This window comes from Electrophorus electricus, chromosome 10, assembly GCF_041902795.1.
Source record: "Electrophorus electricus isolate QZ-2024a chromosome 10, ASM4190279v1, whole genome shotgun sequence".
NCBI classification, from domain to species: domain Eukaryota; kingdom Metazoa; phylum Chordata; class Actinopteri; order Gymnotiformes; family Gymnotidae; genus Electrophorus; species Electrophorus electricus.
In genome coordinates, this window is record NC_137506.1 from 3744087 (window position 1) to 3760059 (window position 15973).

The 15973-nt window shown below is 46.2% G+C and overlaps 1 protein-coding gene across 3 annotated transcripts in view; it reads left to right on the plus strand.

The window, feature by feature from the left end:
* The window catches only part of shtn1 (shootin 1), a 39535-nt gene that overhangs the window by 2771 nt on the left and 20791 nt on the right, over nt 1-15973 (plus strand). For all 3 annotated transcript variants that reach the window (XM_027024589.3, XM_081721703.1, XM_081721705.1), the window contains 8 exons: nt 3978-4072; nt 7835-8000; nt 9826-9923; nt 10830-10911; nt 11353-11447; nt 11682-11828; nt 12953-13106; nt 15036-15147. In XM_027024589.3, the coding sequence (XP_026880390.2) occupies nt 3978-4072; nt 7835-8000; nt 9826-9923; nt 10830-10911; nt 11353-11447; nt 11682-11828; nt 12953-13106; nt 15036-15147 (949 nt within the window). The remainder of the gene's footprint in view (nt 1-3977; nt 4073-7834; nt 8001-9825; nt 9924-10829; nt 10912-11352; nt 11448-11681; nt 11829-12952; nt 13107-15035; nt 15148-15973) is intronic.

Sequence of the window (15973 nt, forward strand, 5' to 3'; positions counted from 1 at the left end):
GGCGCTACAGATCCTGATATGCTTTGTCCCTTTGCCCTGAAATGGATGTGTCTTTTTTTTTTAATTTAAATCCCACACTTCACCTCCTCTGGCACACAGGTGCTCTCTGCATAAAACGGAGAACAGAAACACCTGAACTGAATTGCAGAAATTTGGAGAACCACAACAGAATAAGAGTGAGAGAGAGAGAGAGAGAGAGAGAGAGAGAGACTATGGCATTCTTGTTTTAATGCATGAAATGGCTTATTATTGGCTGTGGGCAAAGCGAGCCAGTTTTGTGGCAGGCTGAATAGTCTGGCCTTTACTTGTGTTGCTCAGCCGCAAACACACATTGTGCACGACTTCCACTTAATGATGGAGGCACAGCGTTTTTGGAGCCATTATGTGATTTCATAGCTCTTGGAAAATTGCTTCTATTCAGCGCGAGGCAGCTCGGGGTGGAGTGGGCTAGGGCGGAGAGAGGGAGAGAAACCCGACACACAATCATGTCTTTTCAATGAGAGATGGCAAGGTTGATGACAACATGGCTATTGTGTTCCAATGATAAGACCACAAAGGCATCTGCCCCCTTCATCAAGTCCTGGCAGCAACAGCAGCAGGGCGCTGGTGGAAGCTCCAGAGCACAGCCCTGCAGTACAGAGCACAGCCCTGCAGTACAGAGCACAGCCCTGCAGTGCAGAGCACAGCCCTGCAGTGCAGAGCACAGCCCTGCAGTACAGAGCACAGCCCTGCAGTGCAGAGCACAGCCCTGGAGTGCAGAGCACAGCCCTGCAGTACAGAGCACAGCCCTGCAGTGCAGAGCACAGCCCTGGAGTGTAGAGCACAGCCCTGCAGTACAGAGCACAGCCCTGCAGTACAGAGCACAGCCCTGCAGTACAGAGAGCAGCCCTGCAGTACAGAGCACAGCCCTGCAGTACAGAAACCGACCTACAGTACAGAGCACAGCCCTGCAGTACAGAGCAAAGCCCTGCAGTACAGAAACCGGCCTACAGTACAGAGCACAGCCCTGCAGTACAGAAACCGGCCTACAGTACAGAGCACAGCCCAGCAGTACAGAGCACAGCCCTGCAGTACAGAGCACAGCCCAGCAGTACAGAGCACAGCCCTGTAGTATAGAAACCAGCCTACAGTACAGAACACAGCCCTGTAGTATAGAACATAACCCTGCAGTACAGAGCAAAGCCCTGCAGTACAGAAACCGGCCTACAGTACAGAGCACAGCCCTGCAGTACAGAAACCGGCCTACAGTACAGAGCACAGCCCAGCAGTACAGAGCACAGCCCAGCAGTACAGAAACCGGCCTACAGTACAGAGCACAGCCCAGCAGTACAGAGCACAGCCCTGCAGTACAGAAACCGGCCTACAGTACAGAACACAGCCCTGTAGTACAGAACACAGCCCTGTAGTACAGAACACAACCCTGCAGTACAGAGCACAGCCCTGCAGTACAGAGCACAGCCCAGCAGTACAGAGCACAGCCCTGCAGTATAGAAACCGGCCTACAGTACAGAACACAGCCCTGTAGTACAGAGCAAAGCCCTGCAGTACAGAAACCGGCCTACAGTACAGAGCACAGCCCTGCAGTACAGAAACCAGCCTACAGTACAGAGCACAGCCCAGCAGTACAGAGCACAGCCCAGCAGTACAGAAACCGGCCTACAGTACAGAACACAGCCCTGTAGTATAGAACACAACCCTGCAGTACAGAGCAAAACCCTGCAGTACAGAGCAAAGCCCTGCAGTACAGAGCATAGCCCTGCAGTACAGAGCACAGCCCAGCAGTACAGAGCACAGCCCTGCAGTATAGAAACCGGCCTACAGTACAGAACACAGCCCTGTAGTACAGAGCAAAGCCCTGCAGTACAGAAACCGGCCTAGAGTACAGAGCACAGCCCTGCAGTACAGAAACCAGCCTACAGTACAGAGCACAGCCCAGCAGTACAGAGCACAGCCCAGCAGTACAGAAACCGGCCTACAGTACAGAACACAGCCCTGTAGTATAGAACACAACCCTGCAGTACAGAGCAAAGCCCTGCAGTACAGAGCATAGCCCTGCAGTACAGAAACCGGCCTACAGTACAGAGCACAGCCCTGTAGAATAGAACATAACCCTGCAGTACAGAGCAAAGCCCTGCAGTACAGAAACCGGCCTACAGTACAGAGCACAGCCCTGCAGTACAGAAACCGGCCTACAGTACAGAGCACAGCCCTGCAGTACAGAGCACAGCCCAGCAGTACAGAGCACAGCCCTGCAGTACAGAAACCGGCCTACAGTACAGAACACAGTCCTGTAGTATAGAACACAACCCTGCAGTACAGAGCACAGCCCTGCAGTACAGAGCACAGCCCTGCAGTACAGAGCACAGCCCTGCAGTACAGAAACCGGCCTACAGTACAGAGCACAGCCCTACAGTACAGAGCACAGCCCTGCAGTTCAGGCTCCAACACACAGCCCTATAGTACAGGCTCCAGAACACAACTTAAAGTAGACTCCAGAATACATCCCTACAGTACAACACACAGCCCTACAGTATAAACTTCAGAACAGATCCCTGTAGTATAGCCTCCAGAACACAGCCCTACAGTACAGACTCCAGAACCCAGCCTTACAGTACAGACTCCAGAACCCAGCCCTGCAGTAAAGACTCCAGAACCAGCCCTGCAGTAAAGACTCCAGAACCCAGCCCTACAGTACAGACTCCAGAACCCAGCCTTACAGTACAGACTCCAGAACCCAGCCCTGCAGTAAAGACTCTTAAGCTTTATCCTCTCATGGGTAATCGTAGCCTGCCCAACACAGGACAGCCATGAGGGGGATTTTAAGATGTGGTGACGATGGAGGACAAAACTCACAATTAAGACTGTCAGCTCCAACACATGACATCCCTCCACCCCTCCCCCACCCATCAACCACCCTCGCACTGAGCACTGTTTAAGCCTACACTGCTCGGTACAATTAACCTGTCACATTGGGATATAGTGTACTGCAGCCCTAGTGGGGGGGGATGCGATTGAGAGAGTGTGCACGCGTGCGCACGTACGTGCGCAGGGGCACGCACGCGCGTCTTTGTGTGTGTGCGTGACGGACGTGGACGAAAGGAAGAGGTTCGTCGCGGAGCTCCAACTGGCAGCTAAATAGAGTTTAATGGGCGATGAAGGGAAGTGTTGCAGTGGTAACTCTGATATTGCAGCCGCCGCTCATCAACTTTTAATGAGGTGTCATCGGAATGGAAGCACTGTCCGCGATGCTGCTAATTCCTGTTTTCGCCGCTCAGCTACAATGTGTAATTAGTTAAGTGGCAGTGAGCTCGTCTCCAGCCAATGTTGCCCGTGATTACCGACACAAATCACGGCACATCCTCGGGCATTAGGGCTGCTTCCTGCATTTTAACCACCATCTCCGTTCCTCCCTCAAAACTTGTTCAATCAAAACTTGTTCATCAGTCAGACAGGAGGGTTTTTATTTCAGGCCTGAGTTGCTGGCGCATGTTGAAAGAGTATGAACAAAGTGAGCATTTATTGCGGTTCTACGTGGCCTGGGTCCGAGTTGAGGCCTTTGTGACTGAACTCCTCTGCTTGGTCTGGCAGCGTTATTCATTGTGTGAGGGCAGCCTATGCAGGAGAACAACTGGTGTCGTTTACACGCCATGTAGAGCGCATCTTTCGGGAGTCTCCACGTTTGCCTGCCAGGTTAGCACAAAAACTATATTACCTGCGTTTAAATAAATTCGAAAGAGAATGTAGCTTCTTGAAATGGCCAGGCGTGGCTGATCTACAACTCCAACACACGGAGTGATCCGTTTCCATGTTCTTTATGCGGGCCGTCTCAACTGGCGTGGCTTTTGTTCTGCCATTCTCTGTGTTCCGCAAAAAAGGATCGGACAAGTTTAAATGCAGCTATACATTTTGTTTACCTTAAATACTGTAAAAGGAGATGTGGAAAGTGTGTGTGTATGTGTGTGTTTGTGTCTCTCCAGTGTCTCATATGGTGCTACAGGAGGTTAGCAGCATGCAGGAGAATCTGGAGGTGGAAAAAACATGCAGACAGACCGTCGAAGCTTTTGCAACAAAGGTTTGTTCTGTTCTATTCTATTCTGATCTGTTCTGTGATTCTGTTCTGCTCTGTTATTCTATATTTATATTCTTTTGTAGAGGATAAGTGCTAGACAGTCTGTGAATGTGCACTCCTTGTTTACTGACATTAGTTCGCATACTTCTTGAATTTGGCTCTCTCCAGGTGCTGTCTCCAGCATCCATTTTCACTCTGGAACCACAGTTTTTTCACAGATCACATTTGTCTTTGTGTGAACTCAGATAGAGTACATGAGAACTTTAAACACCTTATATGCATTTTAAACATTGTAAACACTCAATATGCAGATGGTATTGTTGGTCATGTAGAGATCTCAAGGAACACATTTAACATTTCCAAACATGGAGCAGAGCGCTTGGATATCAGGGCTTCGTCCAGGCCTGCCGACAGCCCGTCCTGACGTGAGCTGTGTAGACCCATCATGGATCATCTTGGACTTGGGGTGCAGTTGGTCAGAGAAGATTTCTTGTCTTCTGTTTTATTTAGATTTGATCTGTTGTGGGTTTTATTTTTTTGACAAATCTGCTTTGCACTGTCATGTTGCGTGACAGCCCCACGCGACAGCCCCACGCGACAGCCCCACGCGACAGCCCCACGCGACAGCCCCACGTGACAGCCCCACGTGACAGCCCAATATGACAGCCCCACGTGACAGCCCAATATGACAGCCCCACGTGACATGTGGAGGGAGGGTGATGAGAGGCAGTGCTAAAGAGGGCAGGAGAGAGGGAGGAACAGACTGTGGGAGCAGAAAGGGGGCACGCTGCCATGGAGGATCAGAGAGGAGGCGGAGGAGTAGGGTTGAGGGTGGAGGGGAAGAAAGAGTATGGGAGGAGGTAGAGTGGAGGGTGGAGGAGTAGATTCAATGTCTGATCCCTGAAAAGCTCAGCTCAGCACACTGGGTTCTCGCTCCTCACGCCACTCATATATATATATATATATATATATATATATGCTGTTTTAAACCTAGCTGTGTACTATGTGTAGCTCCACCTTCCTGTCCAGCAGTTCAACAGACCTACACTGAAGGGATACAATTTTTAGATTCTGTGATACAATCGTTTGGAAACAGGTTCATTCTCTGAATATTTATTATGGATTTTCAGTTTTCGAAATTAATGATATATTTGAGGTTTTTTTGTTGGACTCCATGTTTGAAGTGCTCTGGTAAGATTTTGTGTTGCAGTGGTGTGTGCTGTGCTGGGATTCGGACTGTTGCACCAGTGCGTGCTGTGCTGGGATTCGGACCGTTGCACCAGTGCGTGCTGTGCTGGGATTCGGACCGTTGCACCAGTGCGTGCTGTGCTGGGATTCGGACCGTTGCACCAGTGCGTGCTGTGCTGGGATTCGGACCGTTGCACCAGTGCGTGCTGTGCTGGGATTCGGACCGTTGCACCAGTGCGTGCTGCTCTTAGCTGCTCTCACAGCTTGTTCATAAAACTCCTTTTGGGGTTTTAGCACTACCCATCAAATAGGAAACAGCTGAGCACTCTGGCATTATATGCTTTAGAAAAGCTTGATTTGACCAATCACGTGCTTCCTGTCTCCCATTAAAGATGATGTTGGTGCATCCCAGCTATCGCTGGTGACCGCTGTGTTTGAACGCCCCCTCTTTCTCTCTCTCTCTCTCCCGCTCTCTCTATCCCACTCTCTTTCCCGCTAGCCCTTTGTTGAAGCCTCTCTTTAAGCCATCTCTAGTGTATACCACCCCGTTTCCACACTGATGAATTGTGGTTTCACAGCAGGGTTCTGAAATGGTCCCTGGCGAGTGCAGTCTGCTGCCAGCACCGTCACACTGAACTGCCTGATTTTAGCCCCAGCCACAGGACAACCCATTCCGCATTTAACCACTGTCAGTCTGTATGGTCCCGTAGACGAGGCCGCTCTGATGATGCTCTCAGCACCAGGGGAAGGCCGCAACCCTTCTGAGGTTCATATAGAAGTCTGTTTTCTATATGGACGACGTTAGCTGGTCCAAGTGGCCAAATGTTTTGACCTTGTGGTAAACATGCCGCTCTTCAAGAGTAGACCTTTTGGGCTCTGATGTCAACAGAATGTAGATAATGGACAGCCTTTCATGGGCCACACTGAGTGTGATCCTCATCTAACATCTTTGCTTTTTAAGTTCAACTCAAAAACTCCACAGAGACCGATCAGTTTAAATGTATTTGTGTTGGTGTATTTTTGCTGCAGGTTTCTTGTTTTTTTGTTTAATCAAAATGATTAAAGTGGAAACCAGTCCGTACCTTGGACTCGCTGAAGGTGGTTAAGAGGGAAAAAACTCACATTATGTACATGGACTGCAGAATACAATTTTATATCTTTCTCCTTTTTCGAAAATGCGAAGGTTATGCTGTGAAAATTATAGTATTGGATCACTCCCAATTTACATTTAAATCGGTCAGAACTATTTTGGTAGGTGTGATTGGCGCGAGCTGAGAGAATCAACTCTAATAACCACCATATTTCAGCTGTTAGATTCTTTGTTCCTGATGCCTGTAATTTTGTCTGCCAAGAGTCCCCAAGGATGGCGGGCAAAAAACGAAAAATCATAATCAATTTCTTAAACTCTGGAACATTCTGAATTAAAAAGCAGTAATGGAGGTGAACGTGGGTGGCACCAGTCAAATCAAAGAGCAATCCAAACACATGACATTTTGTTTTGATGTTGGATCGGAGGAGGGGGGGTGGAGATGGGGGACAGGGACCTCTGAGCGCGTGACTGATTTCTACAACTGTGTAATTTCACATTCGCACTCTCTCATCAATGCTGAATGATTATCGCTTAATGTGTGTGCGTGTGTGTGGGGTGGGTGGGTGTGTATTCCTGCATTATGTGTTGTTGGTTGATTGTATTTTTAAAACGCACATTCAGCGTGAAGGACATCATCAAGAAATGGCTTCATGTGTTGTCAGGCCCTGCCACAGGAGGGATTCCATTAATAAATACTCGTTAAAGGGAGGTGGCATATAAATGGCCGTTAAGGCGACGGGCAATTTAACGCCCCCTCTCTCTGGCTTTGACCAGTGTGTCATCGAGGACTAATTGATATAATTTACATACCCTCATCTGCATGGCTGTTTCCCTCCTATCTTAGTTCTTGCTTTCATTTGTTTATTTATGACCAATTTTTAATGACTTTAACCTTAAAGAAGTGATGTTTTGTAAAGGCAGGCACATTAGTGTATAAGGGGCCTGCATGAAAAGGAATTTTTCTGGCTGTGTCTGATATTGTGCGCTAATGATGTTTACATGGCTGTATCTGATAAAGTACTGTAAGTATCTTTATTCCTCTGCTTCCTCTTCTCCGCACGGCCAAATTATTTTCTGCTTGATTATTGCTCTTTTCAGCAGAGTGTTCGTGCTGTGTGTGTGTGTGTGTGTGTGTGTGTGTGTGTGTGTGTGTGTGTGTGTGTGTGTGTGTGTGTGTGTGTGTGTGTGGAGGTGGTTGGGGGTGTGTGTGTGTGCGTGTGATGCCTGACAGGCCAGGTTGCCTTCCTGCTGTTGCTGTGCTGATTTGATTTTTGATTTATGCCTCCAGTTTACCGGAGAACTGCTTCACTTACTGCTTCACTTACGTTTTATGATTGTTATGCCTGTAACTATGTCATATTGGCCCATAGCAGTTTAGCAGGAATGTACAGCAGAAAACGGGCATAATTTAAGCACATTAACATTAAACCCCCCCCCCCCCCCCAATTTTCCTTTCCATCTTGTGTGACTGCGTGGTGTATGTGCAGCTGAACAGACAGAACCGCTCTCTAAAGAGGAAAAGTATGCTTTACATGGCCCACCTTGGCGCTGATGTCATTGCTAATATCAATCTGGATGATGAGGATGAAGAAGATCAGAAGGAGGAGGAGCCTGGGACGTGTAGCTCCTCTCATTGCCAACGTGTCATCACAGGTATTCCGCCAGCCCTTCTAGCAGTGTAGTGCCCCCTAAAGGCGCGTTCCCACTGCACAGCCGACCGTTTCTCTAACCAGTCCGCATGGATATGGTTTGGCACCGTTTCCTCTTTACACCATGGTGTCAGTGTAAAGAGATGAATTTAAAGAGATTAATGTCTCACCCGCAGTGTGATTTTCCGTCTCGGAAAGTATTTTTGAGAATGGAGATATGCGTAAATGAATGCTACGTAAGGCCCGGTAATAGTGCGCATTTTGTCGTTGACGAGAAGTACGTTGGGAGAAAGTCGAATAGGCCTATGTGGACCTCCCGAACAGATTATACTAAGCGGTGTTAATATCGTTCAAATGCCAGAGGCAAGAATAATAGAAATGTATATGACTCATCTAACAATTGCTTTTGAGTTTATTACATGCTCATTTTTCTTCTGTTCATCTTGTCATGCATTTTTACAGCTTTCTGATTTTTCTCTTTTTAGCCACAGTATTGCCATTGTTATTTTTTTTTTTAAATATAGGTTCCTTATTTTTCAGTGCAGCTGACATTGCTAATTTTGCCACTCCAGATTTCAATTTGCGTTTCTGGCTGATTTCTGAGGCCCAGACACCCTGTTGAGAACACTTAGGATACGCAAAATCATAATTTAATTATTACCGTTTTGTCATTTGTTCAACGGTAGTAAATATATCTGTTCAAAATCGGTTTTCTAGTAGGTGAAATGATGCCCGAGACAGGGAAGGTGTGGGATAGTCGTGCACTAATTTGCAGCTGGTATTGCAGTCAGTCGTTAATGCGGTTTTGCTGAGGTTTACAGTCCTGATGACGTTCTACGCATAATGTGGCTTAATGCACTAAAACATTGACCTAGAAGCACCACATTTCGCTCACATACGTCATCTACTACCAATAGGACGAAGCTGTATTGTGTAATTCGGGCTGTAAGATGCTTTCATGCGAAGCAGGAAGACGCCTGTCTCTCGTCTATGGAACTTCCCTGTTCTTCCCGTTTCTCAGACTCCCTAATGCCCAAAGTTAGGAATAATCTTTTCTCCTGTATTCTCCTGCTCGGATGGTTCAGTAGATGATCCATGTTGGAGAGCGATTTGGAAATAACATCAAAACCTCTTAATTACAAAGAAAATGAAAGACGTGTCCTTTAAAATGTATCTACGGATATGTGTATTTGTATGTTTACAAAATTTCAAAAAATTCTATCAGCCTCAACTGCAGCTCTTGGCTGACAATGTTTTAGATGCAAAAATCTAATGCTCGGACTCCTTGATGTTCATGATGAAAGTAAGCTAAGAACAAACTATATATAATTAATCTGTTGATCCTCTTTGCTAAATGGTATATTCATAAGTGGAAATTTACCAACAAAAGACATCTTTTTGTAGTTTGTAGTTTTTGTCCTGGAATCCAAACACTGTTTTACAGCAAAAGAAAACAACAAAAAGACCATCAAAAGGATTTCTGTCTAACACATCCATAACACATTTGACTTGTTTTCTTGTCTGTTCGTTTTTTGTCACATTGCATATATGCTTCTCTGTATTGCTGTCTTTAACAATAAATATAACCAAACAAACACCCAAGAAGTACATAATGCCAGAAGTAGAGCTATAAATGCTAAATGCTGCATTTACTTGCACAAATTAGTTACGCTTCTCTGGGCTAATTTCCTTTAGCTACCAGCATAACCCTCGATGCCACAAATCTAGGGAAGTCCTAGACTTTCTGCAACTTTTAATGGTGCTGACGTTTTAGTGCATAGATGTAGAAGGGTTTGTGCAATATAGATGTTTGTATGTTTGTCCAACAGAGCTGAAGGATAAATTTGAGTTAGTTTTGGAAGAGAAGAAAAATTTAATCATCAACCTGGAGGCGACTAAAGATCAGCTTCGGCAAACCAGGGAGGAAGTAAGTCTGGACACTATAAGATGTACTTACAAAGATGTAAGGAGGATATAACTTGTGGATATGTAAGATACAATATAGCTTACACGTCTGTGGCGCTTTGTAGGTGCTCTTATCCAGAGACACTTAGACGTGTCCCTTGGGAGTCAAGCCCACAATTTTTGCCTTGCTAACACTTTGCTCTGTCTGCTCTACCAGGTGAGCTACAAGAGGCACACACACTTGGAGCGTGTCTCTCCTACTCGCTCACACATGCACACTCACGCAGGATTACACACACACACTAAAAATTGTGTCTCCTACACACACATGCACACTCACATGAGAAAACCCACACACACTCTCGCAGTGTGTCTCTCCCACACACACACACACACACACTCACGTGGGTACTCACATGGGATTACACACACACACACACACACACAAACACATGCACACTCACTCTCCTGCCACATACGCATACAGGAGGTATTTCAGATGCATTCTGATACCATGCACAGTTTCTTCAGTCTGAAGTTAAACATTGTCCCTCACACAGGTTCAAAAATGCACACACACACACACACACACACACACACACACACACACACACACACAATGCCTCATTTATGTGGATAACCTGTAAAGGCTTATGTGAAAGAAAGCATTGCTGATGATGCTTAGAATTTCACTTTGTAAGTCAGTCCAATTTTCACAGCTTTTCTGGCTGCTGGTTTTTTATCACTAACTGCTCCAATATTGCCCTATTCACACACTCACATTTTCACTTAAGCACTTGAATGTTGAAATGGGTACATAGAATAAACAGACAGATGAAAATACCTTCATGTCATGAACTTGTTATTGCTTTTCAATGTCTTACAGTCAAATCTCTTTCATTCTCTTTTCTTCCTTTCTGTCTCTCAGCTCCTGAGAGAAAAACATGATAATACTGTTCTGATTGCGGAAACGCTTCAACAAAAGAAGCTCCTGGGAAAATATAACAGAGGTCAGTGTGAATTCTGTTACCCTCTAGGCACACACACACCGTGGCACCTCTGATCTCTGAGACAATGCACACACTTGTATCAAAATTACACCACCAATTTGATGTATGTTTTTGTAAGCTGAGTCCTTGAGTGGTATAATATTTTGTAGTACCATAAGCAAAGTAGGAAGCTTAACAAAGACAAATACACTTATAACCCAGACAAGCAGACATCACAATACATGCCAGAGTGGTATAGATGGTATATATGAGTATATATGGGTATATATATGTATATATGGGTATATATGGGTATATGCTATAGGTAGTTAAAAAAAAACTTGATCCTGTTTCTCTGGAAATCTTGTGTATTTTGTGGACAGATTTTTACTACTCCACATCTTACTACTGTACACTGCAGTTACTAGCTGAAATCTTTTACACACGTACGTGTGTGTGTAGTGTCTCATTATGCAGTGGTGGAATATGAGGAGTTGCAGGCAGATCTGGTGCTCGAAAAGGACTTGCGCGCAGAGGCAGAGAAGTTTGCACAAGAGGTGGGAAAACATGCGCTCAAGAAAAATGGTCAATTTATCAACACTTGGTATTGTCATTGTAGTGGATGTTTTAGGAATAGCAGTGTTGTGGTTTTTACACATGTGCAAGTTCAAGTTGGGTTTATTCGTCACATACATAGTCATACACAGTATAACGCGCAGTGAAATGGTGGAGAGTGCTCTGTCCAAACTGAGGAAGTGTGTGTGCATGTGTTGGGGCGCGTGTGTGTGTAGATGTTAGTGGAGCAGAAGAAGTTGAAGAGACAAAGTCAGGCAGTACTACAGAGTGTGTGTCCATCTGAAGCACTACAGAATGCTCTCAGAGAGATCACTACACTCACACATACACTGGAAACAGAGCGTCTGGAACACCAAAAACAGGTACACACACACACACACACACACACACACACACACACACACACAGTAGAGATCTGCGTTGCTGGTGTATGTGGGAATACTGGTACAAAGATGAACTGCCCTAATGATGATAACAGAGCAATTCTATTCAACACACCATTCCAGTCTATCCTCCACTCACATTAATTAAAGAGACGTAAGATCGCACCCCCCATACACACAACCCCTCATACATACACACACACATATACAAACATACACACAGACACACACACACACACACATTCCTCTAGATATTGGTCATTTCCTCCAGTAACGTTCACTTCGTCTCTCTCACACTTGCTATGAATGCCGTGGGTGTGTTGACTGGATGCACAAGCATTGTGCTGTGTGTTGATTGTAAAGTGTCCTTGGCTGCTGAGAAAGGCACAATATAACTGCAACTTCATTCATTCATTCATAATAAAAAGCCTGATCCAGGGTGGGCATTAGGGCTGCTTGTCTGATTCATTATTGTATTAAAATGTGCCAAATGAACCCAGGGACCACACCCTTCACCTCCATAACCCCGCCAGGCTTCACGTCACACTACTTCACCTTCATAACCCCCTGCCCCTTGACATCCATGGCCCTCCCTATGTATCCCCCCCCCAAAAAATCCACAACTATAAGTATATATGTGAGCGCTGAATGCGTGCGTGCGTGCGTTCATGTGTGTGCGTGCGTGTGTGTGTGCGTGCGTGTGCGTGCCTGTGCGTGTGCGTGCCTGTGCGTGTGCGTGCCTGTGCGTATGCGTGCATGTGCGTGCCTGTGCGTGCCTGTGCGTGCGTGCGCGTGCCTGTGTGTGTGTGCGTGCGTGCGTGCCTGTGCGTGCGTGCCTGTGCGTGCCTGTGCGTGTGTGCCTGTGCGTGCATGCCTGTGCGTGCGTGCGTGTGCGTGCCTGTGTGTGTGTGTGCGTGCGTGCCTGTGCCTGTGCGTGCGTGTGTGTGTGTGTGCGTGTGTGTGCGTGCATGCCTGTGCGTGTGCGTGCGCGTGTGCGTGCGTGCGTGTGCGTGTGCGTGCATGCCTGTGCATGTGCGTGCGTGCGTGCCTGTGCATGTGTGTGCGTGCGTGCGTGTGCACGCGTATGTGTGATGTGCCCCCAGGTAAAGTATTTGGAGACTGAACTGCAAGGTTCTGAGATGCAGAAGCAGCTGGCAGCACTGGAGAGGAATATTTTGGTACTGGAGGAAGAGCGGAGAGAGTGTTTGGAAAAATGCTCCAGAGCTGAGACCGAGGCCAAGGATCTCCGATTCACAGGTACACACATTAATCCTCACACCTCTGCTTCACAAGTAGATACACCTCCACTTCACACAAAATACACCTCTGTGTTACAGGTACACACACCACTTCACAGGTTCGTACATCTCTCTGCTTCACACACACATACACAGGCATCACATTCAGTAACCTCCATTCAATAAGTTTATACATCTCTGCTTCACACACATATGCACACACCTCAACTTTACCTGTACACACACCTGCACTTCACACGAATGTATACATACCTCTGTGAGGTATGTACAGCTCTGCTGTACATGCGCTAAATACACATCCAGGAATGTTGTCCGGGTCCTACAGGAATGTTGTCCGGGTCATCCAGGAATGTTGTCCGGGTCCTACAGGAATGTTGTCCAGGTCCTACAGGAATGTTGTCTGGGTCATCCAGGAATGTTGTCCGGGTCTGCTGCTTTCCATGTGTTTATTGTACTCCGTCTTCCAACCTTCCAGATGACTAAACCATTTCTATGCTGCTTTCAGGCCTTTTTTTGGCTGTAATGTTTTTTTTTTGTTGTTTTTTTTACATAACTTGAATATTTCTGTTATTTATATGGTGTATATAATAAACAGTGCACAGTTGTTATTATTGTAAGCAAAGTAAAAAATCATAGTTCAGTGCAACAATTGGTTCCCTATGTGTCTTGAATTGACAGTTATATAGCAATGGAGAGGAAGATAGCACATTAGTTTAATTTCCAAGCTCCAAGTTTATTTATGTGCACAGAAAGTTGTACACTGAAATGCTTGTGAGTAGGTATAGCATTAGGTATTAAGACCTTGTATATAATTCTCATTTCTGTCAGACATAGCTAAACATATGGGAACGTAAAGAGAACGCGGGGCAAATCCAGGCCAACGGGAACACGGGGCAAATCCAGGGCAAAGGGAACACGGGGCAAATCCAGGGCAAAGGGAACACGGGGCAAATCCAGGGCAAAGGGAACACGGGGCAAATCCAGGGCAAAGGGAACACGGGGCAAATCCAGGGCAAAGGGAACACGGGGCAAATCCAGGGCAAAAGGAACACGGGGCAAATCCAGGGCAAAGGGAACACGGGGCAAATCCAGGGCAAAGGGAACACGGGGCAAATCCAGGGCAAAAGGAACACGGGGCAAATCCAGGGCAAAGGGAACACGGGGCAAATCCAGGGCAAAGGGAACACGGGGCAAATCCAGGGCAAAGGGAACACGGGGGAAAATCCAGGGCAAAAGGAACACGGGGGCAAATCCAGGGCAAAGGGAACACGGGGCAAATCCAGGACAAATAGAACACAGGGCAATGAGAACACATCTTCCTGAAGCAGAGATAACAGCCTCAGATCTTTACCAACAATTCTAGGCTATATAGGTCAACAAAGTGCAAACTAATGGCATAGCAACTACTATAGACATAGTGCTTTCTCTAAGAAATGTAAGATACAGGTCAGTATTAGTTAGATATTGTACAAAAATAGGTTTGGCACACTCGAACCTGCTATGTCGATGTATAGGTCAGTGTACTTACCTGCTGTTATAGAAAAGGCTGTTCTTTGTTTATGTAATGAACGTTTTAATGGATCTGACAGCTTTACAAAAAATGCCCCTATTATCTGCCTCCTGTACCCTTGAGTCCCGTCACACTGTAGCCTGGTTTACTTTTATTGATAGCGTTCATAAAATTTGCTGATTATATGGCCTGATTTGAATGTATACACCTTTGATGAATGAGTCACTATGAAATGTTCTTTTGCTGCATAGATTTTACTGTGTTTCATTATATACGAGTATATTGTGCGTCTTACTGTGTTTTGTGTTGTGCATGTCCCTGTGTGTTATTGGTTAACTGTGTATTTCATTGGAATTGCATTAGTATGTATTCATGGCCCGAACGTGTGCGTGCGTGTGTGTGTGTTGTGCGTAATAGTGGAGGAGTTGCAGAAAAAACTCCAGCAGGTGTCGAACCCGGTGCCAACTCCACCCCCTCCACCTCCTCCTCCACCGCCTCCTCCACCTTCGCTCTCGGTCAACCCTCTCAGGTGAGTGTGTGTTTGTGCTTGTATGTTCAGGTGAGTGTGTGTGTGTGCTTGTATGTTCAGGTGAGTGTGTGTGTGTGCTTGTATGTTCAGGTGAGTGTTTGTGTGTGTGCTTGTATGTTCAGGTGAGTGTGTGTTTGTGCTTGTATGTTCAGGTGAGTGTGTGTGTGTGCTTGTATGTTCAGGTGAGTGTGTGTGTGTGCTTGTATGTTCAGGTGAGTGTGTGTGTGTGCTTGTATGTTCAGGTGAGTGTGTGTGTGTGTGCTTGTATGTTCAGGTGAGTGTGTGTGTGTGCTTGTATGTTCAGGTGAGTGTGTGTTTGTGCTTGTATGTTCAGGTGAGTGTGTGTTTGTGCTTGTATGTTCAGGTGAGTGTGTGTGTGTGCTTGTATGTTCAGGTGAGTGTGTGTTTGTGCTTGTATATTCAGGTGAGTGTGTGTTTGTGCTTGTATGTTCAGGTGAGTGTGTGTGTGTGCTTGTATGTTCAGGTGAGTGTGTGTGTTTGTGCTTGTATGTTCAGGTGAGTGTGTGTTTGTGCTTGTATGTTCAGGTGAGTGTGTGTTTGTGCTTGTATGTTCAGGTGAGTGTGTGTGTGTGCTTGTATGTTCAGGTGAGTGTTTGTGTGTGCTTGTATGTTCAGGTGAGTGTGTGTTTGTGCTTGTATGTTCAGGTGAGTGTGTGTGTGTGCTTGTATGTTCAGGTGAGTGTGTGTGTGTGTGCTTGTATGTTCAGGTGAGTGTGTGTTTGTGCTTGTATGTTCAGGTGAGTGTGTGTGCTTGTATGTTCAGGTGAGTGTGTGTTTGTGCTTGTATATTCAGGTGAGTGTGTGT